The sequence below is a fragment of the Monomorium pharaonis genome, chromosome 5 (assembly GCF_013373865.1).
Source record: "Monomorium pharaonis isolate MP-MQ-018 chromosome 5, ASM1337386v2, whole genome shotgun sequence".
In the NCBI taxonomy this organism is placed as follows: domain Eukaryota; kingdom Metazoa; phylum Arthropoda; class Insecta; order Hymenoptera; family Formicidae; genus Monomorium; species Monomorium pharaonis.
Genome location: NC_050471.1, coordinates 9,537,313 through 9,564,230, shown reverse-complemented (window position 1 = coordinate 9,564,230; position 26,918 = coordinate 9,537,313). Strand labels below are relative to the sequence as shown.

At 37.7% G+C, this 26,918-nt stretch overlaps 1 protein-coding gene across 1 annotated transcript; it reads left to right on the top strand.

Moving 5' to 3' along the window:
• The first annotated feature begins 11,419 nt into the window (after positions 1 to 11,419).
• LOC105828744 (protein C1orf194) lies at positions 11,420 to 24,717 on the top strand. The gene is made up of 4 exons (XM_012667229.3): positions 11,420 to 11,681; positions 21,852 to 22,080; positions 22,161 to 22,301; positions 22,387 to 24,717. Exons 2-4 carry the CDS (start codon positions 21,874 to 21,876, stop codon positions 22,624 to 22,626), a joined length of 588 nt encoding a protein of 195 aa, XP_012522683.1. The 5' UTR covers positions 11,420 to 11,681; positions 21,852 to 21,873; the 3' UTR covers positions 22,627 to 24,717.
• The last annotated feature ends 2,201 nt before the right edge of the window (positions 24,718 to 26,918 follow it).

The following is a 26,918-nucleotide window of genomic DNA, read 5'->3' as shown; positions in this document are numbered from 1 at the left end:
AAAACAAGAGACTTGTTAACGATCGAAAGTAAAAGAGATACGCGAAAATAGATTATGCTAAATACATAAATTTTTTTAGACATATGTATATCGTCACTATTTTAAATTACGTGCATAATAAAGAAGTATGCACTTAACATGCCTGTGTGTGATTTAAGTTATGTCGTGCAATAAAATAAATAAAACATAAAAGAGTAGTAAAAGTATAAATACAAATTTTAATCTTTTAGAAATAAATTTTAAATTTCAAATTTTTAACTTTAAATTTTAAATTTCTTAAAAAGATTTTTTTCTAAAATTTCAAGCGAGAAATAGGAAGCAATGCGATGAAGCTACTACAAAGTTCACGAATTTATGACTTGGACGACAATCGAACAACAATGTACGTAAAGTCATAGCATTTGAGTATTCATAGCACATGTCACTAGGTTGCATACATAACGAACTGATCTAGTTACATAATATATGCACGATTTATGCCGCCTCATTAGCATTAAAAAGAACGAAAAAGAAATAAGTCTTTCATTATCTACTCTGTGAGAACAAAAAATGTTTTCTCCAATCAATTTGCAGGAGCTGTAAAGTCGAAGGGAATTAATGTATTTGTTTCCGTCTGGAATAAAACGAGCCGGGCAGTTGATGTAATGGAATATAACTTTATACACTGATACATGCAAATGCTTACGTTTCACGAATGGAATCGTCGGAAGGTCAAAGGACGTCGCGTCTGTCGACCGACAGAATATATCTGCTAATTATATTGTCTCTTAAGCTGCGCGTAATCTGTCGCTCATTAGGAGCAAGGGTCAACTGTGTTCCATTCGATCACTTCTGTTTCACTCCTAGAGTTGTAATTTACGATGTGACATTACGAATTTATCCGAATTTATTCAGACATTTAAAAATTCCATGAAAAATTAATCACGTAGGCATATAGATATTTTTTTTATAAAGCCAAGTGCCATTATCATGCAGCGCACATTCGTTCCGTCTATTAAATATATTTACTGTAACGGATCATTTCCTGTAATAAAGAATTCCGATTGAAAAGCAGACTGTAGTGTTTCTAACACAGTTATTTTCCACGGTTATTTTCAACGGATAAGCGCTGTCGCAATCATCAATCCGTTATGGGACTGGATGTTGAATGGACCATTACCGACCTACGTTAAAAATACTATCAGCTAAATTATTCAATATCTCGTGACATGATAGAGCAATTCTCCGCCGTAAATAATTAATATTATCACAAAATAAACGATACGCATGTAATTTTCTTACATGCAAATGAGTCACGCACGCGATTCTTCAAATGGTATATGTAAGCATCTAATGAACTAACTAAAAAATATGTGCATGATCATTATATTTTATTATAAAACGTAACTGTGCCATTTATATAGATATTATACGATTTGTACAATGTACAGGTTTACGTTTAGAAACTTATTCGCGATATATAAATTTTTAGACAACAATTGAGATTTAAATCTCATAAAGTGAAAATTGAACTGGTACAATTCGATTGATTTTTGACTCTGTAAAAGTAAAAATTCACTTCTATAGAATTGAATAGACTTCAGAATTTCACAGAAGATTAGAATGGCAAATTACTGAGAAATAATTGCACAAGCTCAATTTTCACTTTTTTAGAGCGATGTTTCACCGTATGTGAGGTTTAGAGAGTATGTGTGGATGAAACAAAATATTTTAAGAATTACATCAGACGTTTCTTCCATTTTTTTGCGTTGTGTACAGTAAAGATGTTCTGAGTCATATCGGACTCTTGTCAGTGGACGAGTGAGATATGACATAATGGCAAGTCACGTTGTAGCAAATTAAATAAAATAATTCGTTATACCGGCCAATTCCGTCGGAAAAATACAATATCTCAGAAATCGTCGATTAAATGTAAACATGTATGCATGTATCGAGTTTTAACAATTAGACGCTCCAGCTAGTATTAGATATTATCACAAAATCTCACGCGCCGGATGTGTCTCCCGAATCTGGAACAGGCTGATGCAACTTAAGGAATACTTTTCAGGGACATCAATGCGCGCAACCGACAGCTTGCGCGAGGGGATGCGTCGCCACGTGGGGACGCAGTGACAATGATCTATGGGGCCCCGCGAGGGCCTTGCAACGCAATACGGCGCTTTCGTTGTAGATCAACTTCTCTCGTGACGGGCTTTATCACACGAGTTATCGCTGACGACCGCAGCAACAGGCGATGTGTAGGAAGGGAGGCATCTCGCGTGATTAAGAACGCCGAAGAAAGCGAAAAAGAGCAAAAATACGGAACGATAACCCACAGGGGGTCGCGTTATTACTGGGAGCTACTGACGCAATGGAAATGAGCGATAGGCGTCGCAGGGGGTCCGCGTGGATCGTTGTTATTGCTGTTTTCCACTTTGCCCGTTGCCCCTGCCTTCTATGAGCGCACCCCGCACCATCCCGGGACCACCTATCGACCGATAAAGACTCGTCGCCTCTGAACCTCCTTTCTTCTATCGAGATCACGCAACGAGCGTAATGGCTACGGAATAATGTCAAATGTTTCGCGTCTTGATCTCGCCTGTTCGATGATGAAATTTTTATGCCTAATTGATCACCTGCTAAATGAGAATTGTTCGGAAAGAGAACACGTGGAGGAAAAAAACGCGTTTCAGTATTTTTTTTTTTTTTCACGAAACATTATCAACATACATAGTGAAAAATTATTCTAGTGATAACGAAATGTTTGAAGTAAAAATATCCGTTAAATTTCTTTTCTAATTTTGAATGCACAAAAGACAAAAAATTGTGCAAATACGGCACCATTAAAATTATTTGAAAAAATTACACAATTTAAATAATATACTAATCAAGCTCAATTCCTATTCATACAGTAAAGTGGAACAGTCTCACTGGAAATTATGTATTTTATTTAATTTTCTAATAGATATATTGATGACAATAACTCAACGTGTCTCTATTCCGTTTCTGTTATTCCGTTGTATTATATTTTCCCGGCATTGCGATAATTCGTGATATCAGTTTAATTTATCCCTAACGCACATTATTATACAATAACACAATGCAATAACACTTCGGCAATATCGTTTATGAGATTTCCGTTAAAAAATGCATGTGCGTCAGGATGTATTATCTGTGATATGACATGCCGCACGCGACATTAATCTACATAATTGTAACACACAAGTAAAAATAAAGATATTAATTCTTGGACAACTTCATTACATTATTTTTTATCCTCTTGTTATCTTCAACATATAATATAATACTAAAAATAATATTAAATTTTTACCAATCATATTAGAGAAAGATTATCATTTCTGGCACAGGTCTCCTAAAGCAGAACCCTTTAATTTCTCGGAAACTGAATATTGTATTGTATTAATGCTGATAAAACATGATCTGTTTAAATAATTAAAGAAATAATTAGAAAACCATAATTTATACATACATCCATGTTTTTTTTTTCTATATCAAAATCTGCTACACGCAACAATAAAATTTACATAATTTTTTTTGCAAGTTACAGAATTTAAACAATAGTAAAAATTAATTGATGATATTAGAGCATTTTACATGTTTGTAGCTGTATTGTAGAACTAATTCGTTAATATTTTTTTCTTTGATGTCTTGTTTATATATAACGCGATATGAAACAAAATTATTGTACTATCCAAAAATAAAGTGGTATATCAGTATTTCTTTGCCGTTCTTTTAATATTATAAATTTTCGGACAATATTTTGTATTTTAAATAAGATGTAATAAAAAATCTTTGATAATTTATAATTAATTTAAATAATAGTATTATATATAATTCGTATAAGCTAATATTTCATGTGTAGATGTGTGTGTATCGTTCAGTTTACATAAGAAAAATAGTCACGAAGATGCAACGGTATTTTACGGTTAAAAAAAATGATAGTCTCATACTTTCGATAACCCGCGGTGCATGATAACTTTCAGCCTGAACACAATTAATCGTCTACTCTATACCATTCTCTTATATCGCGCGCTTTTTTCACGTCTGCACTTGTATCTTTACGCCTTGACCCAGCACTGATAGCGAATTCATCCGGTGACTATGTGCGAGCGACAGCCAATATAAATTTCCAGAATTTTTCGGATAAAAACCGACGAATTTTGGACCAAACTAACTGTGTGCATTTGTGCATAAACACGCGATATACGATTATTTACGCGATGATTGTATTCAACTTCCTCTTAAATGTTGTTCCTCATTGAGACACTTCAATTTGTATGTGTAAGATAAAAGTACTAGTATTAATCTAAAGTACAAAAATCATTTGCAGAACAAAATTAATTTACCAAATAAATTTGAGAATATTTTAACTCGTCAAAAAATACTCCTTTAACTTAATGAAAAACACGAACATATCCTCTATAATAATAAAGATCTAAGCAAATGATAAAATAAAAACTAATAAACTTAATTAATTCATTAATTAATTATAACTCTCTTTTAACTTTTAGCGATATAGCTTTATAGAGCAATGTTTCTATCGATCTTGTTGCCGAAAAATTTTTCACATGCGTCAATCAGAGGCAGATGTAGGTCAATCGAATTCCTTGGAAGCCTTGGATAACCATTGAAATGGAAAGTTGGCAGAATTTAACCGTTCCGTATACCCGATGTAATTATTCTGAGAATGTTCGTCCACGTAAACGATGACCATACAAATTCCAGAGAACCGAGACCCCCTTTCCTCCTTCATTTACCCCCCCCCCTCCCGCTCAATCGCTCGCGTTCACGTTCCTTCGATCGAAGTGGGTTACGGTTCTTGCTGTTTCCTCGTAAAAGCCCCTACGTGCATGCTAGCACACACCTACTTTTATAAGACCCACTCCGTGCCCACGTGTTTTCCCACCCCGTGCAGTGTAGGCGCACGTTCGTTAAGCGAGTCCAGTGTGACGAGTCAGCACCGGCCAGGATTTCGACATAGATCCCGAGGTATTCCCTGATGTGGCTACCGCTAATCGGCCACAGCCACTTGGCGTCATCGTCACTTCAATTGTCCTTGACGTTTAAATGTAATTACGAATACGAAGAAATACATTGTCCGATTGTATTTTCTCCTGTCTCATTGTTATTCCACCCTTACCTCACGTTTGCCTACGGCCAATCAGAGATTTCTTTAAATCTTTCCCATCTTTTTGTTCAGAATCAGTTTCAAAAACAAAAGAGAAATACACAGCGAAGGAAAAAGGTAAAACTTCCACCCTTATTCTAGTATTCTTGCGATACTAGTAAGCTGGAATTCTAACGGGTATATATTTCTCCTAAGAATCAGATGTATCAAAAGTAAAAATCAAATGTGATCACAACTGGCATAAATTATTCTTCTTCCGTGATTTCGTCCAGCGTCCGTTCTGCGTACGTCTTACTTTTCATCACTAGTCCCACTCAGGGGTTTTTAAATATCTGACCGACGGATTCCCATCCGATCGTCCCGTTTCTGCGAAGTGGAGCAAAGCGTAAATGCCGAATGTGTAACCGCTAGTCGTGTAGATAAGTAGCGCGCGCATTATCTAACAAACCGCGGCTTACGCGAGAGCCGGGCGCGCTTCACGATGAAAGGGAAATTTCTGCCTTCTGCCCCGCTTCGCGAGATCACGATGCGGTTCCGGTCGTTGATCCTACGTGTTCTCTCCCGCCTGTGGTAGAGGCGAGCGATCAGCTGCAGCTCACCCTCCCCGCGCGTGTACCCGGGCAACGCGCGCCGCCGCCGCTGCTGCTACTACTACTCTCGGCTTCACCGCTCACCTTCACCTCGTCTCTTACTCAACAATCGCGCGCGGGCCCTCGAGTCTCTCTACCCCCGTTGCGTAATCGCCGCGCACAATCATTACCGAGTCGAATCGTCACTCGAGCGGAATAAGTGCGCACGGAGCCAAAGCGGTGCGTTACGAGCGCGTATACCGTCGAGTCGAGTGCGAAGTTCACGGTGGCCAAAGTGAACACTCGACTTTCAGAGAGATAACGGGGTATCACTCGAGCTTTTAATTGAAAGTCCCCCCCCCCCCCTTATTTCCATGCCTGACAGCGTCTATTTACTTGCGAAAGAACGCGAGGGACTTGTCGTCAAATCATAATCGACGGTGTCCCCGCGCGTTCAGAGCGTTCGGGAAGAAGCACCGCTTCGTAAACTTATAATTGTCAAAAGATGCCGCGATATGAGAAGCTGGAGCTGGTATCAGCTAATAGGTACCGCGTGCGCGCGCGATATGATTCGGTTAAAATATCCTAAGCGCATAAAATTAACGCTAACACCGGCGTTTAAGTGTCTAACTCGCGCGCTCTAAAAGCTACCGTGACTAATCATCGCGCGAAGGGAAAACGTGTTTAAAAATATTTCACGTGACGACAAAGATTACGCTATCACCCGATTATTCGGTTAAAAATTATGGCTCTTCCTGTTTCTTGCAATTTTCGAAAATTGCACACGCAGCGTGTTTTCGCTCGCTTTTGCGACTCAGGGTTAAGATCGCGTCGATACCGGAAAGCGACGTCGGCGTCGTGCGCTCTTATCGGGGCTCGTTTAAGTGCCAACTGTCAAGGACCCGGTCTTATCATTTTTCCGCGTGTTAGACGGCTCATTAGGTTCGCTCCGTTCCAAACAGAAAATACCAATGTTTTCACGTCCCGACTTTTTTTCGCATATCTCCATGCCGCTGTCGCCGTCGACGGCGACAGCCACGTCCTTGCGCGGAGTGAACGTTGAACCCTCGGCGAGAGAAACGAGAAACGACCAACAAGAGAAACGACCCTCTCGACATCTCGCGTTTCCCGTGAATCATCTGTCGCTCGTGTATGTAGAGTCGGTATCTAAAACCGATTGTTCCGTTCGTTCCGCGTTCCGGGTCTTAATATAATAAATGTAAAAGAATAAAGCGAAATACGCGTGCGCACGCGCTTTAATGATGAAATATTCTTCGCCGTTTTTTCATTGAAACTTATTCTATGTGATGCTCTACTTTTCTCACGCTATTTCTTATGTTTCAGAAATTTTTTTTAGAAAAATAAATATTTTTCAAAATTGGTTTTTGTCTTTTATTATTATTTGAAAATTTATTTCGTATTTTGTAAATAAAAAAAATAATTTAGTAACAATAAATGGATTTGACCTCTGCACAGTTTATCAGTGACCTGATTCCGGATCTTCTTCTGAAATTAAAAACGTTTAATCTTGCTATCGTTGGAATTAAACATTTTTTATTCTGTTCAAAAAATAAATAAACTTGGCACTTGGTTTAAAAAAAGTCGATTTTTACTCTATTTTTCAAAATGTTTTCGTGTTCTCAAAAAATATAAAAAATTAAATTATCAAGATAATTCTGATAATTCCGCCTGACGATAGTTACAAATGTGGAGATCCGGAATTATAATCACCGATGAACTGTAAGTTCAAATGTGGAACTGTTAATCACATTTAAAAAAATAAAAAATTATTCTTTAGATTATAATATTCTTTAGATGATAATAAATTAAAAAAATAATTTTAATAATACAATTTTTTTTTCTAAAAAAAATTTTTTCTCAAAAACAATTTTTAATAATGCATTGACTCAGAAATTAACTAATAATAATATTGTCCAGTCTATCAGGAATTATCTAATAAATTAATATTAAACTCAATAACTTTTAAAGAAAAAGAAGAGAAAAGCGAGTTTTCTTTTACTTTACATTAATTATTTTATATAGATAAGCTTATGATTTTGGCAGAAAAAATACAAAGCACATAGTAAGCAAACGCAAATATTCACCAAAATTAAACATAAAGCCTCCTAGAAAAAAATTAATGCGATAAGTAGAAATCCCCTAGAAAAAAGTAATAAAAAAATATAAAAAAGAAAGAGAGATAATCGTCTCGTTAACAAGGTACACTTTTTTGTACAAAAATAAAGGGTTAATATCACAAATTAATATGAGAAAAATATTTCATATTTGAACCTCAAGATACCATTACGCTGTAATATCCCACATCGCTTCGTACCTCAGATTTGAAGAAGTTGCCTGACATAAGAACGATTGTAACCCTACCAACATAACTTTCAGTCGAGGGTCAGTCTACGCAAGAGAAGTGTTGATCTCTCTTATATAAAAAAAGCAGCAAGGGGTTGGATTCTAATGACAAAAGTACCAATATACGAAAACATGTTTTGATCGCTACGCGGTCCACATAGTATCGATATAATCAAATGCTTTCTCATTTGCTCTCCACGCGATGCATATTATGTTTTCCGTTAAGAGGTCATGAGATCCCCTTAAATAACACACGCTTAAATATGCAAGCTCTTCATTATTTCTATTATCTCATCTTATGTGCTGTGTAATGTATTTGTATTATTATTCATCATCATAGTTCAGTTTAATCATTATTATAAGTAAATGACATTATATATTATTTAATATTATATAATATATAGAAATATTTATATATATTTCCTTAATATATATCACAGAAATACTATAAGAATGTATTCGTCTTTGATAAATGAATCAGAAAGAACAGCTTATCGATCTGAGCAACGATTAATTTTCAAGCTAAACAAAATAATTTTTTAGAAAGAAAGATAAAAAGAGAAAGAAAGAGAAATGGAAAACAAAATAATATTCCTTAGCGCGTTTGCAACAAAACAGATCGTCATGAATCGTTCAACTCAGTATCGCCTGATTCGAAGAAGCGATCGACAAATGATTTTATGTGCGTAACGCTTTCGAGTTATCGAAATCTCGCATATGTGGTACTCCATCGACCCCATTGCGACCCTCCAAACCCGATAAAATACTTCTGATTTATCGAAGCATTTTATACTTAGGGCGCAGTATCTCTGGGAATTCCATGATATCTTCTCGAATTAACGTGATTATATGTAATTAACGTGAGATATCTTTCGATTAAATAGTCAGTAAGATTCACGATAACTGTAACGACAATTGCCTCGTTAGAGATCTTAAATATATCAATGTGTATTCGCGACAAGATTTGCAAATACTAATTCGCGAATACTAAAAAAAATTGATAAATTATATATATAAATAATATAAATCTAAGAAATAAGCAGTGTATCATTTCTTAGTTGACGTTGATCTTATAGTGTTTAATAATATTTTTATATCATACTAGATATATAAGAGATACATAAAAAGCTGTCATTATTTGAATAATAATTTGCGCTAATTAATTTTTAAAAATTAGACACTTATCAAAAATAGATGGAAAGATCATTATCTGAAATAAAATTTAAAAAAAAAACAAAAAATTGTGCAAAAATTCTTTAACTCTTATTTTTATTAAGAAACTTTTTTATTAGGAAAACAGATTTCTTCAAAAAAGTTAAATTTATATTCAATAATATGTTGAGTACTAAACTGATGAATAACACAAAAAAAGAAATAAGAAGAAGACTTTTTTGGCAAAGTAAATCTTAACGCTTATAATTATATTTTTACATCTATTATTAAATTTTTCAGTTCTGCAAATTGTTTATAAAACTAAAAAATATATTTAACAAATGATATAAAAATATTAAACACTATAAGATCAACGTCAACTAAGAAATGATACACTGCTTATTTCTTAGATTTATATTATTTATATATATTTATACAAACTTAATTAAAGTAATTAAAATTTAATATAACTTTTCTACAAATTCCATTGATATCTTCATTTTCAATGAATAATTCAGATACATTTAGCTATTATGGATACGTCTTTACGATCGACAATGATGACGACAACGGGGAAAGCGAACGGGTGTGACGGGGCGCCTCGTTATCGTTATCAGCGCGTTCTCCACTGACAAACATCGGTTAGTTGCCCCGCGTGAAAATACACAATTATTATCGCAACGTACGAGAATAACGATGTTTATGGGTGGTACGATGGCAACGTCGACCAATAGAACCTGTCGTCGTGATGCCTTACCCCCGTACACGTGACCCCACAAGCCGTTACTACGTCATTATCACGGCTGACCCCGCGAGGGCAAAATAATACGTGATATTTAATAACGCGTTGACCGACCGAAACATGCCAACATATTTTTTTACGCGCCCGCTATCGAAATGTGACGTTCCCTCGTGGACCGATTATCTCGACGTGCCGTAAATCACCCGATACATGGACCCGCCAACTCCACGTGGCACAACGACTTAGGGATGCTTATATCACTTTCGATTTATAGGACGCAGATTACACGTTAAATATATATTTAACAATATATTCGATGTATACATAAAAGATTTAGTATATGAAAAAAAGAGTATTAAAAATATAGAACAGTATGTAGGAGATTACCATGAAATATTCATACATTTCCTATATATTTATCTCATTTCTTTTATGATATTTATAAATTTTAATACAAAATATTAAATCGGATATAAATAAATTTATAGCTAAATATGAATTCAGAAACATCGAAAATACCTCTGTAATATCGTTAGGTATTTCTAAGTAATCTCTAAATTAATTAATATCTCATCTAAAGATATAGATAGGACTCACCGACCGATAAAGCGTCGAAAAAGAATCCTTATGAGTTATTGGCAGCCAGCCTAAAACATAAAAAAAATCAATTATAGACATCATATCTTCTTTAAATAAATATAAATGTATTATTAACCAATTACAAAATACTAATTATAAGATTTTCATTTATATAAAAAGCTAATTTTTTTAACAAAAACAATTATACATCCAATTATATATTCTATTCTAATTTGTAATTTCTTAATATAACACAATATTCTCAACACAAAATAATTTAATATATTTTGTATTACTAAAAATTAAAAATAAAAGTATGTAACACACATAGAGAGAGAAAGGGAGGAGAAAGGGGGAAGAGAGAGAGAGGGGGGAGAAGAGAGAGGGAAATGTCCCGTATACAGATGCCGCCATCATACAACACTTCTTTGAAATAATTCTCCATCGAGAAGGTAAAGCCGATAAAGTGGAAATCATGAACAAATTTAATTTAAAAAGTGTGTATTTTTAATAATAAATAAAAAAAATTATAATATGGCTCTTTCTTTTTAATAAATTTCTAATAAAATCATATGTATGATATATACACACATAATAAAAAAAAAATATAAAAATAAATTTTTTTACGTCTCGTTTTAATTAGATGTTATTTTTTTATTTTATAAAATATTTCCTTAACAATTAAATACTATATTATATTATATTTTTACATGACATACATATATTTTAATATTATCTTTGCATTTTCTCAAATCTAAATATATTTTTTTTATTTAAGTAATTGTCACTCCACTAAATTGATAATAATATCTTGTCGATACACGAGATCACTCTAAATTCTTTCAAATTACCAATTGAGTACAAGCATCGAGTATCGGTACTTCAACCATTCTCAGTTCAACACAGAACCGCGCTCTGAATTTGAATTATCCATTGCAGAGAGATATCTGAGTCACGAAAATGACGACAAGATGGAGCATGGAAAGTGTTTTTTCTGGCAAAGTAATATCGACATAACTCTGCGTCTGTATAGCATGTTTTTATTCGTTACTACGGAAACTACTCTTTCGGAGATTTTCAGTGCATTTCGTGCAGAGAGCAAGTCGTAGCAAACAAACATCAAATATCATCTTTCTCATTCACGAAGGTAAAAATTATAATTGTTAATTCGATCTATCTACTCGTTCTTTACGCGACACAATTGATAAACGCTTTTTATTTCGGTTTTGTTATTTATGATAAGATTATTATTAAGTAACAAAATCAAGGTGTACCTGTCTTGAGAATTTTTTAAGTACCATCCATAAATTTTACTTAATATTAATTAAAAGAAAGCAAAATAACAAATGTATATCTTAAAATTAATGCCGTTGAAAAAGTTTTAATATTTCTCATTATAAATTTATTATTTATTTAAAAATATTATTAAAATATAAAAATAATATTAAATAATCTTTTATGTGTTTGTTGTGTAAAACTGTATAAAATTATACATATGAAGCTAAACAAAACAATTAACAATTGATAAATTAAAATAAGTATATAGTAACTTTTTAACAATAACATTTTTAATTCTCTTTAATTTTATTTATCTTTTTTTTTTTAACAAAATTCAAAATTAGTACACAAATTTAAATAATTCAACAACAAGTATATTCAATGCATAACGCTATAATTTACAAACGTTTTGGCTCAACTTTAAACCATCTTTAATAGTTGGCTGTAATATTGGAATTGATACTTTCGCAAGAGAAACAGATTAGTGTGCCAAATCAAGGCATTGTTACGTGCGCTAGAGAAAATCCAAAAGTTGACTTTTCGATCTGTACGCATTGTCAGACAGCATCGTTATAAATAAGGCAGGACCAAAAACAAATTTATTGACAACGATCGTATTTCTTATCGCGACTGCTGCAGGCGTACAAGTCCCACAGGTGAAATGATCAAAGTTCGCTAGGTGCCGCGCCACTCGTGCCTGTCCTTGCCAATTTACACGTAATATGTCACGTAGAAGGTACGGAATTGCTGCGGGGCGTCTTTGATCTTGCAGCTCACCCGACCCCTTCGGACCCCGCCGTGCCCCTGTCCACCTTCCGAAAACCTACCCTCCGAGTCACGCGCCATGTATGCGCCAAGGAGGGGGTGGCAAAATCCAATTTTATTATTTGCACGCTTAGACGCAGCCGAATTACACGATTGCACGCATAATGCGGACATTTCGCTTTTTTCGAACATATCCTGCAAGTATGGTGCAAAATTTTCATGCTTTCTGTAAGAAAATCTCAACTTGTATATCAAAATGTGTGTATAATGTTTCGTATAAACAAAAGTGGAACGTAATGTTCTCTGCTTAAGTTAGGAACAATTATTTTGCAATGCAAATGTGTAAAATCATAGTGTGCAATATATATATGTATATACACACATATAATTTTTAATTTTTTCTTAAATAATTTATATTTACGTTTAAATCTTTTTAAAATATTTAAACAGAAACAGAAGCATTTATACTCATTCCACTTTATTTGTATAATTTACATTTCGTCGTATATATTTTTTAGAATTTTTGTACTTGTAATATTTTTTATTTAAAGAAAAATAAATACTAATAAATAATAGTAAAAAATATTATAGAAGATGCTTGCTTATTTAGATTATCAATATTTTCTAGTCTTGAATTCATGAATTTAAGTTCAGTGGAATATTTTTTTATAAAAATTTGAAAAACGCGAAAAGATTTAAACGAAAAAAAAGATAATGACAGTGGAATGAAAATGAAAAAAATTATAGGAGAGCGCGAATCCGACTTGCCGATTCGTACTTGCAGCAGTCATAGATCATTCTATTGTGCTAAAGGGGGTGTGTACACACATTATAACAGGAGCATAATGGTGATAGCCGATGTGTACACACAACGGGGACGGCGGCGACGCAGAATGTGCGGTGTTTGGTCTCCATTAATTTCGGATCGACTACAGGCCACCTATCTCTCTTTTTTTTTTTTATGAAGCCCATATGTCTGCCGTGAATCGCGTCCCCGTGCTCATTTGTCAGTTCGCAATCTGCCGCTCCGTTGCGATTTGATGGCGACAGTCAAAACACGCCAACACGTTTTTCAGCAAACGACAAACGTGTTTCCGAATCTTGAAATTTTGAGTGTCAGCGAGGGAAAAAATGGAATTTTTTATTGCGCGAAATCACGAGAGCATGTCGTATACGTTTTTGGTTCGTCCTTTTTTAATTGGCGAATTCTCGCATTCGTAAGTCATTTTATATACAATATAATAGATTATATAGGTATATAAATATTAATATTCGATAAGCATTTATTGACATATCTGTGTTGATTTGCTATAACAATGATATAACTCAAAAATCGTCATTTTTTTTATTACTTATAGAGAAAAGAGAACTTGAAGCAGTAAATGAAATGAGCTACTGAATATATTTATCCATCCACATATTCTATCAATATCAGTAGACCAAATCGTTACCCCAAAATCATATTTAAAAATAATAAGATTTAGTTAAAAAGATTTTGTAGAAAGACGTGCAAATTTAATAAAATAATTGATAAATTAATTCAAATTTATTTCGGGTTTTCTCGATTTTAGCCATATGTGTGCACCATACATGCACTTTCTTGGAACATTCAAAACTCAGTAATGAGAATAAAACGATATATCCCCTCAACATCAATAAGTCAATGAAGCATCGAACCGTATCATCATCTCGCGACCGAGAGATCGCGTAATGTACGAACAGTGACGTAGAAAATTGCGGTGCTATTCTACGAGGAGAGTCGAGGAGGGGCGCTTCGACGAAGGTAAGGCTGGCAGGAAATACCGAAAGGGCGAGAAGGGTGCGGGCATCCCCACGGCGCGTATAATATCAATGGACGATGGCTGGGTGGCGATGATCGCGTCACATTAGCAGTCGAGCGTTCTATGAGCCACTGCCACATCACGCGCGGCTATGTGCAGAGACCCGTTGGTGCATAAATATACACACACACACACACATAAAATATATATATCTTGATGGTGGCGGTGTCACCCCAACGACGCGCGGCGCCTTCAGATGTAAAATAAACGACACCTAATTATACGCGGCCCGTCTGCGTGAAAAGGGCCGGCCTGGCGAAAGGACCCCGCAAGTGCGTGCGAAGGTGGCCGCCTGCTTAATGGGATTACAAAATTACAATTTAGATGGATTGCCCCGCACGACGATATTTATTGGCTACGAACGGGAATGTGGCTCTTGGATATTTCGGTATTGTTTCCGCCGTATCGATACCGTTCAAACTTCTTTCGCGCGCCAGAGGACGTCCGGAAAATTTATGACGGGTCTTTAAATGCGATTTCTTTTGTTTCGCCGTTGCGACATAATAGCAGTTTGTTTTATTTATTAACATTTTTATTTCAAGTATCGATTAAAAATTGAAAGACACTTTAATTATCATTTGTTCGCTAGAGTTTGCGAAAGCTCGATAAAATCCTTTCTAAATTCCATTAATATATTTCAGCTTCGATATCCACGAATATTTTACTACTACGTTCCCCTCCTGCCTGTAAGCGCTCTTAATACACTTCAAAAGAAAGTGCAAATACCTTTTGTTCTCGAATTTAATATTTTCCTGCGCGCATTCACGCAAAAATCTCGCTACGTAGTGACGACTTCGACATCTGGATGTAGCTCGTAATATATGGAGGTGTCTGCGTGACAACGCTCGTATTTTTTTCCCCCAGCTTCGTGGGCTGCCAAGGGGGTGGCTCGCCGTGGGTGTGCCGGGCGATGATTAATTAGCGTTTGATGAATATGTATGAGAGAAAGGCGACCGCGACTCTGACATATGTATACACGTACACCTCCGCGCGAGCACGCGCGTATATACGCGTGCACGCTCTACGTCGGGTACATCCCTCGCGTTACAATAACGCCCAACCTCCCTTCGCGTACCTCGTTTCAACTCCCCCCCCCCCCGCTCCGACTGCCGTCGCTCCGCGTTTCACCTCGACGGATTCTGCGAGTCCTCCGTGAGCTGTTTAACGATTCGTTCCCCACGCGAGGTAACGCCGGTTAACGTTGCGCGATGATCTACGTCGTCTCTATAAATTTACGTAAAAAAAAAAAAAAATCACGTCACCAAAAAAAACGTTAGAAAATAATGTCGTGCATCACGACAGGATTTACTATTTTCGGTTATTTTAATAATAATTGTAACGGAAAGTGTGTCTGGCAATGCAAATAATTACAAAAAATTTTTCTATACAATGATATACCTTTGCAATTATTTACACATAAAAAATAAGGTTTTTTAACTTCTATATGTATTTTTTTATTACGTAATTCAAGTGTGGAAATATATCAAGGTTAAATAAGTTATTGTTTTAAACTAAATTAAAGATAAATTTTAGGTAAATTTTCAACTCAGAAAAAGTCAGTTAAATTTTATATATATTAAAAATAACAAAGTTAAAAGTTATTAACTTTTTAACTAGTTACAACACTGAGTAATATACATCATGCAATTATGTTGCAGTACATCATATTATTACACTTTGAAAATAATTTAGTAATCATTGCAAAATTAAAAATTAGGGAGCATCGCTATATATGCTTTCTGTTACGCACATACGTTTGAAGCGGCGGATTAAAAACTCTCTACGTCGATATGGATATTTCCGATCGAATAAGCATTCGATGGACATTCGTTGGCGAGATACGCGTTGTTTTCGCATCGGGGGCGAAATATCAGGGCGCGAGTGGCGGACGCGAGGAGAGCCGAGGGGTTTAGATTTCGCCAAAACGCGCGAGGCTGAAAGGCAGCGCGGCGCGCGGATTGTTCGCGCCGCGAGGAGAACAATGCAAACAATGGCCGGGACGTAGCGCTGCGGTGAGCCCGGGCTTACGCGGCGAATACAATTACATTATGAACCCGATTACCATTTAAATGGAAACAAACGTGAAATGCTAAAATACACCGGCGCGGCGAGCTCGCCCGCCCGCGCTACGCACGAAACCGCGCGAGCACTCCCTCCCCCTCCCCTCCTCTACCCCTCCGTCGATCATCGGTATGCAAATTGTGCACGAGCATTGTATACGGAATGTTCCGCACTTACCGAAAAATATTTCACGTGCACGGCTTCTTCGATGAATACACCGGAATCGAGCTTTTCGTAGCAATAATAGTGCCCAACTTAATCCCCGTCTACATACAAGGAAGATTATTTTCTTTCAAACGGGAATCTGCCGCGCGATAATCATTTATATTAAATTGAAATTTTTTAATGTAAATAGTTGGCTCTTTTTTTAAAAATATAATAAATGGATAATGCAAAAAACAGCTAACAAAAGCCGAAGCAGGTTGGTTTTGCTTACAATAGGTATCTTTTCAATAATTAATAATTAATATTACAATTAATATTACATTTATATTAATCTACGTCAATTATAAAAATGTACATTTACGTTTGCGAATAAAAATTACAATTGCGTGATGGTTCTAATTTGGTCCGCTAATTTCTTAAACTAAATCGCCAAAATGAACGTGATATTTCTCTTATAATTGTATTTAACCGTGTATGAAGAGTAAACCTACGTGAAGTGATAAATGATAAGACAAAATGTTTAACGTGACCTATCGGTACCCCGATTCCTAATTATTATGCACTTAATTTCCTAATGAAGCGCGTCGAGCGAGGGTCGTGGAAAACGACGCGCTCGTGCACTGATTTCACGGGCCACCTGTCGCACCGACGCCTCATCCGCCCTATTCGTTTCGTCGCATCGGTCACGCAGGGTGTAAGACATTATTCTACACGGAGGGGGTAGCGAACCACACCGTGGAAACTAACTCGAACTTATCTGTATAAAATCGTAAATGGGAACTCTAACTTTTGTCACGGTCTAATTTCTTACTAAAGCATGCCGATCGTTTCTGTTTTTTGTATTGAAGGGAAAAAAGATTTTATACGTATCCAGAAAGCAAAATAAAAATTTTTCTATAATACAATTGGAATTAAAAATAAAATGCACGCGATTAAAATAACATGAGACACTTGCAGAATTTATATATTCATATATTTATTTATTCATATTTATTCATATTTTTTTATACGAACGCGAAGAAAATATCAATAGATGGTTCATGATATTCGATGTTGTAAAAAATTCAAGTCTATAGATTTAAGTACGTATGTAAAAGCCAAAGACTTTTGGAGTCATTAAAAGTGTTACCCTAGATTTCAAACGCACGTTTCTGATGGGGAGTGTCACGTTTGTTGGGTGAATCGGTTCGGATGTTTCCCAACAAACCACGCTAGTCTTTCCCAGCTTTCCTCATCATCTGCCGCCGTTTCCGACACAATGCCGGCGAAACGACAAATATGTCAGATTGCGAGGAAACAAAGGGAAGTGCGCCGAGAATCGGAACGCCCCTTAGACTCAATCGATTAGAAATGTCCACCTTCTCAGGAGTGAACTGGTCGCGCCGCCACCAGTTCGACCAGTTCGATCACCGTTTTTTTTTTTTTCCTTTCCCAATTCGATCGATCTTTCGAACGAGAGACACGGTCCGACAACGAAGTCGGAACGCTCGTGGAAAAAAAATTAAGTAGGAGTAAGAGATGTTGACAAATCTCAACGACTACTCTTCCACGGCGCAGCATCCTCGTGGAACAGACGGTCGTCGACAAAAGGGGGCGGCTAGAGGGGTGGGTGAATCTCTCCCTTAGATAGATAGGTAGGTGCGGTCAGTGTCACGAGGGCTCACAAAGGCTGACCGCCGGTACGGGCATTCAAATGGTAATCGGCTCGCGCTTCTAACGTACACCGACGCGCCCTACCCAACCCCGCTTCAAGGGGGTGCGAGACCCGGGCGCACCCCTCGGCACACAACCGAGCACATTCGCACCAGAATCAAGCCAAATATTGGCAATATCATCCCCAGGCATTGTCCCTCGTCCGCGACCTGCCTCCTGCCGCCACTGCCGTCGGTGGGAAACGATGTCCATTTGAATGCGCGATTCCATTACCGATGCCGGTATATCGGCCCGAGAATATTACCGGATTAGGATTTAAAGGGAATCCTCGTGGCACCAGTCGTAGGAACTCGGTCATTTCTGCGGAATACGCGTTGCCGCACGGTGCGACAGTAAACACGGTAAAGTCAAAAAAGTAAAAGGACAGGTTCACGCTCCCTCTATATATTTTTTTTGTTCGTCGCCCACGCAAGTAATTCTACTAAATGAATAAGTTTATTAAAGAAACCGTCGGGTAATATAAAACTAACATAATTAAAAGAATCAAATATAAAAGAAGACTGTAATAAAGATTTCAAACAATTAAACAGTAACTTTTCAGATAAAGTGCAGTGTTGTATGTCAAATTTTTTAATTAAAAATCGTACCTGTATACATAAAGTGAGCCTTATAAGAATTTCTCCTTTGTATACGCTGAACGAATAAAATGAATAAAACGTTATAAAGTGAATAAAAGTCGGGTTCCAAAATTATTTTATTTTTTTTGTCAGCGGAACAACGCGATTTTGTGACTATCGTGGCGTCGATAACTAACGTGCAGGTCAAGTTGTTAATTCGCCCTTCCAAAAAAGTACGTGAAATTACGGTCATTACGGCGATCACGTATCTTGCTTAATTAGCGTCATTTCGGTCGGAACACACTTGATGCGCTTATGATAGTCGGCGGTAATCCCGGTCCAGGTCGTTGCGCCGATTATCTCCGTAAAACGCGCTGCCGGGATTCACCGTCCGAACGGATGGACGGACAAACGCGTCCGTTTGACGTTCACGAATAGATCTGTGCGATTCGCGATCGCTGTTGATTCAGGGTGTGCAACGTCGCACGTGTGCCGGTGTAGACGCACGCAAAGCTCCCGCAACCCGAACTTCAGCACGCGCCACGATTACGCGATTACGCGATTACGCGTGTCGTCTCCCCATCGTACAGCCCGGGCTGACGCCCCCCGAAGGAGAGGTCGAACAAGCAATGACACGGAAGATGATTCGCTCCCTCCTATCATCCGCGGGTGCCGAGCGCCTACGTTGTACGTGATAAACCGGCGTCTGCCGAGAAAAAAGCACTCTCTGCTTCGTTTTTTTCGTCGTCCTCGAGATCTATTTGTCCAATAATATCGGGATTATACGTTCAATTCTAACGATATCCACGATAAATAAATGTCTTTCTCCAAAAGAAAAACCCAAATACTTTTAACGTATAAGATTTTGCAATTCTCAAATTAACAGATTTACATAAAATATGGAATATTTATTATAGTGATAGCTTGTATCTATGAAATAAGAATGCCTGGAATTCCCGCCAACGAAATGTAGGATTATTTGCTCCTCTCTTTCTCAGAATCCGGGGCGCAAGGATGCATTTAAAATGGCATGCGTGCGTACTGACTGGGATTTTGCGCGTCGCCTACGCGGCACAGCGGGAATTAAAGGACAGGCAGGAGGGAGTGATACGTACCGTCGGCACGAGCCGACACGTGGCGGTAGCGCTTTATACAAACAGCATTATGCACGCTCGCGCTAACATAAATTACTGCGGGTTTAATATTGGACGTCGGCGTTGGCCGTGGCCGACCACCTCCTGAGCAAAACACGTTAAATGCGGGAAGAGCCCGGATGCATGTAACCGCGATTCACGATTTCTCGGTTCACTCGAGGAATTTCTCCAAGACTCGATACCGAGCACGCAAATAATAACAATTACACATATTGCATTTCGACCGTGGATCAGAGATCACTTTTCGCTACACAATACCAAAAGTTGTTAAAAACAAGTTTTCTTATTCTTTTCTCCCTAACTTGATGATATGGAATTTTGTTTATAAATACACAAATTTTGGAACTACTTGCGAGGAATAAAACGAAACATTTGGCTTAGGATGGCTTGCATAGCGAGAATGGTTATTTTTTGATACAGTTTTTGTAAAACTTATAATATTACAGTATGCATAAAAAATTTGATTGACTTCGTAATGTTACTTTCTCATCAAATTTGCAAATATATACAAAGCGCGATTTTATATATCAAGAGTATACAAGAAATTAAATAATTTTTGAACTAATAAGAGAACCATAATTAAATCTTAATATTTTTGACAATGCCTAATACTTAATATTATGTATGGTAAAAAATCGTTTTGGCAAGGATCGGTAAACTAAATATTAAATTCGGGTGGTTTAAAATTTTATTTCGGTGTCATTTCTTCTGCAACTTTTGTTCTAAACTGTATATGTGTTTGCTACAAACCGGTTTATATTAAGATTCAATTATTCTTTTTACATTCCCATCTCTTCTCATGATAAAATTCATCTCAGTCGGACCCGATGTTCACCGACCGGCTGAATTTGAACAAGCTCGGGAGGAAAGGCGTATGAATGGCATTATTCGTGAAAAGCCTCGGCCGAATTTCATAGTAGGTCCTTTCACGGCGCGAAAGCGTGAAAGACTTCGGGAAACTTTGAGCCCAGGAAATATCCAAATACCACCGCGAAAGCGAGAACGGGAGCGGAAGAAGCGATAAGTGGGCACCCCATGGAGAGTGATGCGATGCAGGCCGTTAGCATGGGTTAATATCGGCCTCGTTTATGGACGAGGATCGAAAATCCACGCGAGCCGCATGTCGACTCGAGTGTTGCTCTCTGCGGCAGAGCCGCGTCTTAATCCCGAAGAAGCAGACTGCAAGACCGGATGCGGCCTCTTGAATCCCGAACGGATTGGCATTGTTTGCTGTGGATTTACACGAAATGAAAGAGTGTTACCGTGTAAGAACAGTCGTTCGTATGAAAATAAAAGTGCAGCGAGCACCCCTCCCCCGTTTGGATTAATTAGAAAAATATTGTAAAAATTATCAATTTTGAAATATTAAATCGATATTAAAATACGATGTGAGCCTGAGACATGTATTAAAGAATAAATTCAAAGTAAAGCAATGATATATCGATTTTCTCTCCAGTTTTCATTTTCCGAAGGAAAATTAAAGGCGCATAGAAATTTAACGGGTTAATTAAAATCTCTGAGGGCCGATTATTCGAATAAATTGCGTTTATCGCAGATACACAGACATATAATGGATGTGTAGACACGTTTGTCCAAGATAATATAAATGAAATAACCCTAAAACAGATGAATTATCGATAATTTTAGCTCCTCTAGCACACTTCTCACGATAAACTAATCGAATGACTCACTGACAGGACTTTTTTGCTCTTAATTCACAATGATATTACAGCATGTCTTAAAAAAATTGACGCGTACATTTACTTTATATTCTCAAACATAGTGTTGGGATAGGTCGCACGATAATGGCCCAGACATTCTATGTTCGGAATCCTTATCCCGTGCCGGATATCTCCCGCGAAGGAGCATGGATATCACGCGGGCCCGTGCTGGGAGATAAAGTCTCACCGTCGGATAGAGACTGGAACGTCAAACTGAGCGTTCACGAGCGCCTCTTCGCTCATCACACCCTGAACAGCATCCGCAGGGATCGTCGACTCGTCAGACCGCAGGTTTGATAAATTTCGATATTAAAGGTAAAACTTTTATATTACGCAACAACTTTTGTTTCGATATGTACACACTTTTACAGGTACCGCGCGACGCTCTCGATCTAGCACTAAACAGCGTTTATGCTCACAGTCGGGACACCCTAGTACCGAAGATGTACGTACCGATTCAGCCGGAAACCCTCGGCAGAGAGACTTGGCGTGTCTTGCGAAACGAGATCAAGGTACCTTGAACTGAGTATTATATAAATGCAACGATGTGAAATGTGCAAAAAAAGAAAATGTATGGATATGTTTAATTATTTTTAGATTATACCGGAACCACCTAAGCCAGATAGACCGATGCACGTGAGCGGTCATCCGGACGAGGAACTTAAATCGGTGGTACGGGCACCTTTATCGGCGGATAAATCGAGGTGTCATAGCGGGCCAACTTTGCCGCGGAGAATTCATCCGAGCAGTGTGAAATTAAATATCGAGGGCCCTCATATGGACCAATCGAATCCTGGATACAGTCGCAAAATCGACGGAACTTTTTACAGTATTTAAACATGGATTTGGCTGGTGTTTGAGCGGCACGCTTGGAGAACGTTCGGATTAAGCTGAAACCTGCAATTCGCCGAATGAAGCTCCCGCTTTTACAAATACCATTATCGCTATTGGCATAATCTGGCGAGATTTACGTTTTAGAACAGCCCGAGAAGCAGCGAATCGTCAGCGTCACTGTAACTGCAGAAACCGATTGTATTAGAGGACTTTTGTACATCCCGAAGACGCGTGATATAATTTATATAATTAGTCGCGTCAATCGTCGCCGTTACTTTGCAGCGTGTAACAAAAATATCTGATTATTCTATCTACCCATGCTAATCTGATCATGTTGACAAATTCATCCGATTGGCTCACGAGCTTGCCTTGGCTATCGCGATCAGAAATCTCCCGCACGCATTTTCGCCCCTTTGACAATTCGAGGCGCAGGCGGCCCGAAGATCGGCGGCCAAAACGTGAGTCAGAGTGCGCACCGAGTTCTCACTGCTCGACTCGGCAGCGAGCTGAAGGGACAGAATGTCCCATTACCCGGGTAATCCTTGTTTGTAATAAACCAGCGCCCCGCTGCCAGCCCCGGGGTGACAGTGGAGCCACCCTCGCCGAGGGCTTGCGCGAAGGAGGAGTCATCTCCGCACGCATATGCTCCTCATGAAATATCATTTATGTTTCTCACCCCGCGCGCAAACGTCTATCTTGCGACCCGTTTGACCCGGCTTGCAACCCTCCTCGCCAGGCAGCGGAGTAGGCAGCACGATCCTTATACATACGTCTAATCCGGCTATGATTGCCCCGCCGACCGCCTCGTCACGAAAACTCCATCTCGGCTATGAGATGTAGTACACTACCCTTCCTCTGCCTGACCCCATTCTCCGAGCTCCTTTAAAACGTTTTTTGACGAACCTTGCAACTGCGCAAAGTGATAAATTTTTGCGCGTTTCCTCCATCATTTTTGTATTAAAAGTTAACAGCATTTTTCCCCTATTCCACACAGCGCAAACATTGCACAAATATTTTATCAAAACATTACACTATAACATAATAATATTTCATTTATACATTATATCAATATATTTTAGCATGTACAACTTTTAGGAATTATATATGTCTCTGAATTCATTTTTACACGGAATAAAAAATTTTTTTCTGTCAAAATACATCACATTTACTTTCGCCTTTAAATTTAATTTAAAAAACTTATCCTTTCAAGAAGGAATTACTTCATTAGAATGACAGAGAAAAATCTCATAATGCTGCGCCTTTTATTTTTGTGTGGTTTTTTAATTACAAGAAGTAGAACTCTGTCGCGTCCATCACCAAGTAGTCGTAAACGCGTTCGCGGATGAAACGTAAGATTATTTTTCACAATATTTCTAAAACAGTTATTTAACAGTTCTAAAATAATATTACAAGAAAATCTTCACAACGTCTCTATATTATTTTGCAATGCAAAATATGAAATGTTGCAACGTGTATTGTAAGAATGTTGTTGCAAGTTTTTGTGCTGTCCATACGTGAATATGTCATGGTTATTAATCGTAAACTCAGTGGTGCCGATGATAATAATTTTTCTGTAGATTACGTTGCGGCGCATGTCTATTGACACGGATCCTTTTTCTTCCCCAGTACAAAAGCGGAGAGAGTCACCAGGGCTATAAGGGTAGAACGATCTCAGACGGTCGTCAGGCAACGAACGAGGTTACCAGCCAATTACTTGACTGAACGGTTTTATTTGTATTTAATTCTTATTTAATTTACTTTTTATGGCCGCGCGCGCACGACCATGTAGTTTAGCCGTCGCCATTAAAGAAATGGAAGGCTTCTTCGTCATTGCAAATTAACGGCCAGTCGCGGTCCCCTGTCGAATGCAATCAATGTAGGTAAAAATGCTATCCACTGCAGAACTTAGTATTCGATAATGGAAATTTGCACTTGACAAAAATGTTAAACATTTAACTATACAAAGATGAACACTTATTCTACAAAAAAGTTAATCGGACAGACAAAATAATCGTATAAGAATTAATATAATCAGATCAAATCGGGTCTCAAATGACGAAAACACTATTAATATTAATCGATGACATATAATGCTTTAAACAATTAAAAACTAATTTTAATCAACACAGCGATCATTATTTTTTTAATATAATACGAATAATGACTGAGCAATGACGCTGCTATCGTACGAACTACGTTTGGACTGGCTCCGCTCTATCTATTCGATTCTTTCACGCGTACGCTTTTCCAGAAGGAAATTCTGCGTGAAAGTCGAAGCAAAGTCGCATTGATCCCTCCAGGATGAAGCTGTTATTCCACTGAACTTGTTACGTTATATTTATCAGCGCGGTGCACACTGGCACTACCCGTCGGGTTTTATCGTTCCTTTCGGATTTCGTTCTTCCACCGTCGCTTCAGCTAAATAGACAAAGCCGCAAATGACACAGCGAATAATAAGCAACACACTAAATTAACCAAACGTCATATGTTGTGTAATTTCTGTTTTAATTTATTTCACTTCTTGCACTCTAGTGAAATATTTTCTGAATCTATATACGCTGCATGGAAAGGAATTACATATTACATAGATTAGAAATCATAACTTTTTTTTCTAAGAATAATCACGCAATAGAAAAAATATTTCAAAAGTCTTATAAGTTATTGTATAATTTTTTTTAATTTTGCAATAATTATTCCGCAACTTTATGATGTGTAACTCTTAATTTTTATGCTTTATAAGTTTGCTTATGTAATTTATATATTTGTATTAAATTTTCATCTCTTGTACTTTAATTAAAGACAAAAGAAATTTTGAATAAAATATTGTCACTAAACAATTTATTGATATTCAATCGAGTAGCGTACGATGCTATAAAATTACTCCCCGATTTCGGTTATTGTTTCTCAGCCTCCGCAGAAAAGGGGGGGAGGAAGGGAACTCTAGTTAGAGACCGACAAAGGGGTGACGGCTTAGAAAGCTTATTTTCTCATTTTGATTCAATATGGTTGCACGCGCTAACGTATAGTGTTTACTCACATTTTAAAATTATTTTAAAACAGCGCGTCCCTAAGGGAGAAGAGATATCTGGTGACGCGAGCGTCGGGGTTGACATTATGTGTCGCGTGATTTCGAATGCGGTGGGAACAAACGGGGGTACGTTCGTTGTGTTATCATTTCTCATACGCGAGTTTTAAAGGATACCAACTACTAGCCGAAAGAGAGAATCAGCGTCACTGGAAGTATATTTCAGGAATGCCGTTTCTCGCAGCAATTTATGAAATACGTGGATTTATTAATAGTAATCACATTTTACAAAAACTCTCTTTTTCCCTCTTAAAATAGTTTCAAATGCACTTCTAGTATTAAATATTATAAAAATAAATAATAATTTTAAAATTGCTTAAATTGTAACATTTTTTACGGAAATGGGCTAAAAATTAGATGACATTTGCTTTTCAAAAATCGCCAAACACATCGCGCTTTACTATATACGTTGGCTCTTAATCTCGAAATAAAAAGAATGGAATAAATTTTAGTGCCGCGCGCAGCTTCCACTTTTTCTTGACACGTTCCGCGAGGTGAGCAGACGGCGGCGGTGAAGGGAAAGGGAAGTGGAGGAAGGCGGATTAAAACGCGGGGTGAGAAAAGGCGTCTAAACGATGGTGGAAGGTCAAGCCTGAGATTACGACAGACCCGTGCGACGTTTGCTCGTTAATTAGGGAGTTCTAATTATAGTAAATGCGTGAGTCCGGGCGCAGTGGTGGCGCGGAGAGATCGTGCCACGGCGGAAGCTCCGGGGATCAAAATGCAACCCTCCGCGAACGAGCCAAGATTACCTTCGAGGGTCCTCGGGCGCTTCCCTCGCTAAGGCTCGACCCACAACCTGCGCGACGACGACCGTTTCTCTCCGCATTTCCCTTCTGCCTCTCCTCAATCTATTCACCGTTCCTCCCCCCCCTCCTCGCGTCTCTCCTCAGCCTAGCTCTCAGATATCACCTAAAATAACAACGTGCTCCTAGGAGCACGCGCACGGGGGCGGATAGATTTTACTGCCGGTGGTGTATAACAAATGGATTAGTATTTCGGTAGACGTCTAATCCCACCTCGCTGCGGCCCCGGAGATTATTTCGATTATCCGGACCTGATTTTAGTTAATTAACGCGCTCTCTCCCCCGTCTGTTTCGACGACTACGTCTCGTTTTCTTGTTAAATCTTCCTTAGATTTATCTTCGATCGTTATTGTAATTTATGGCACACGTAGTAAAAGATTTTTAATAAGAAATATCTTCCAGCT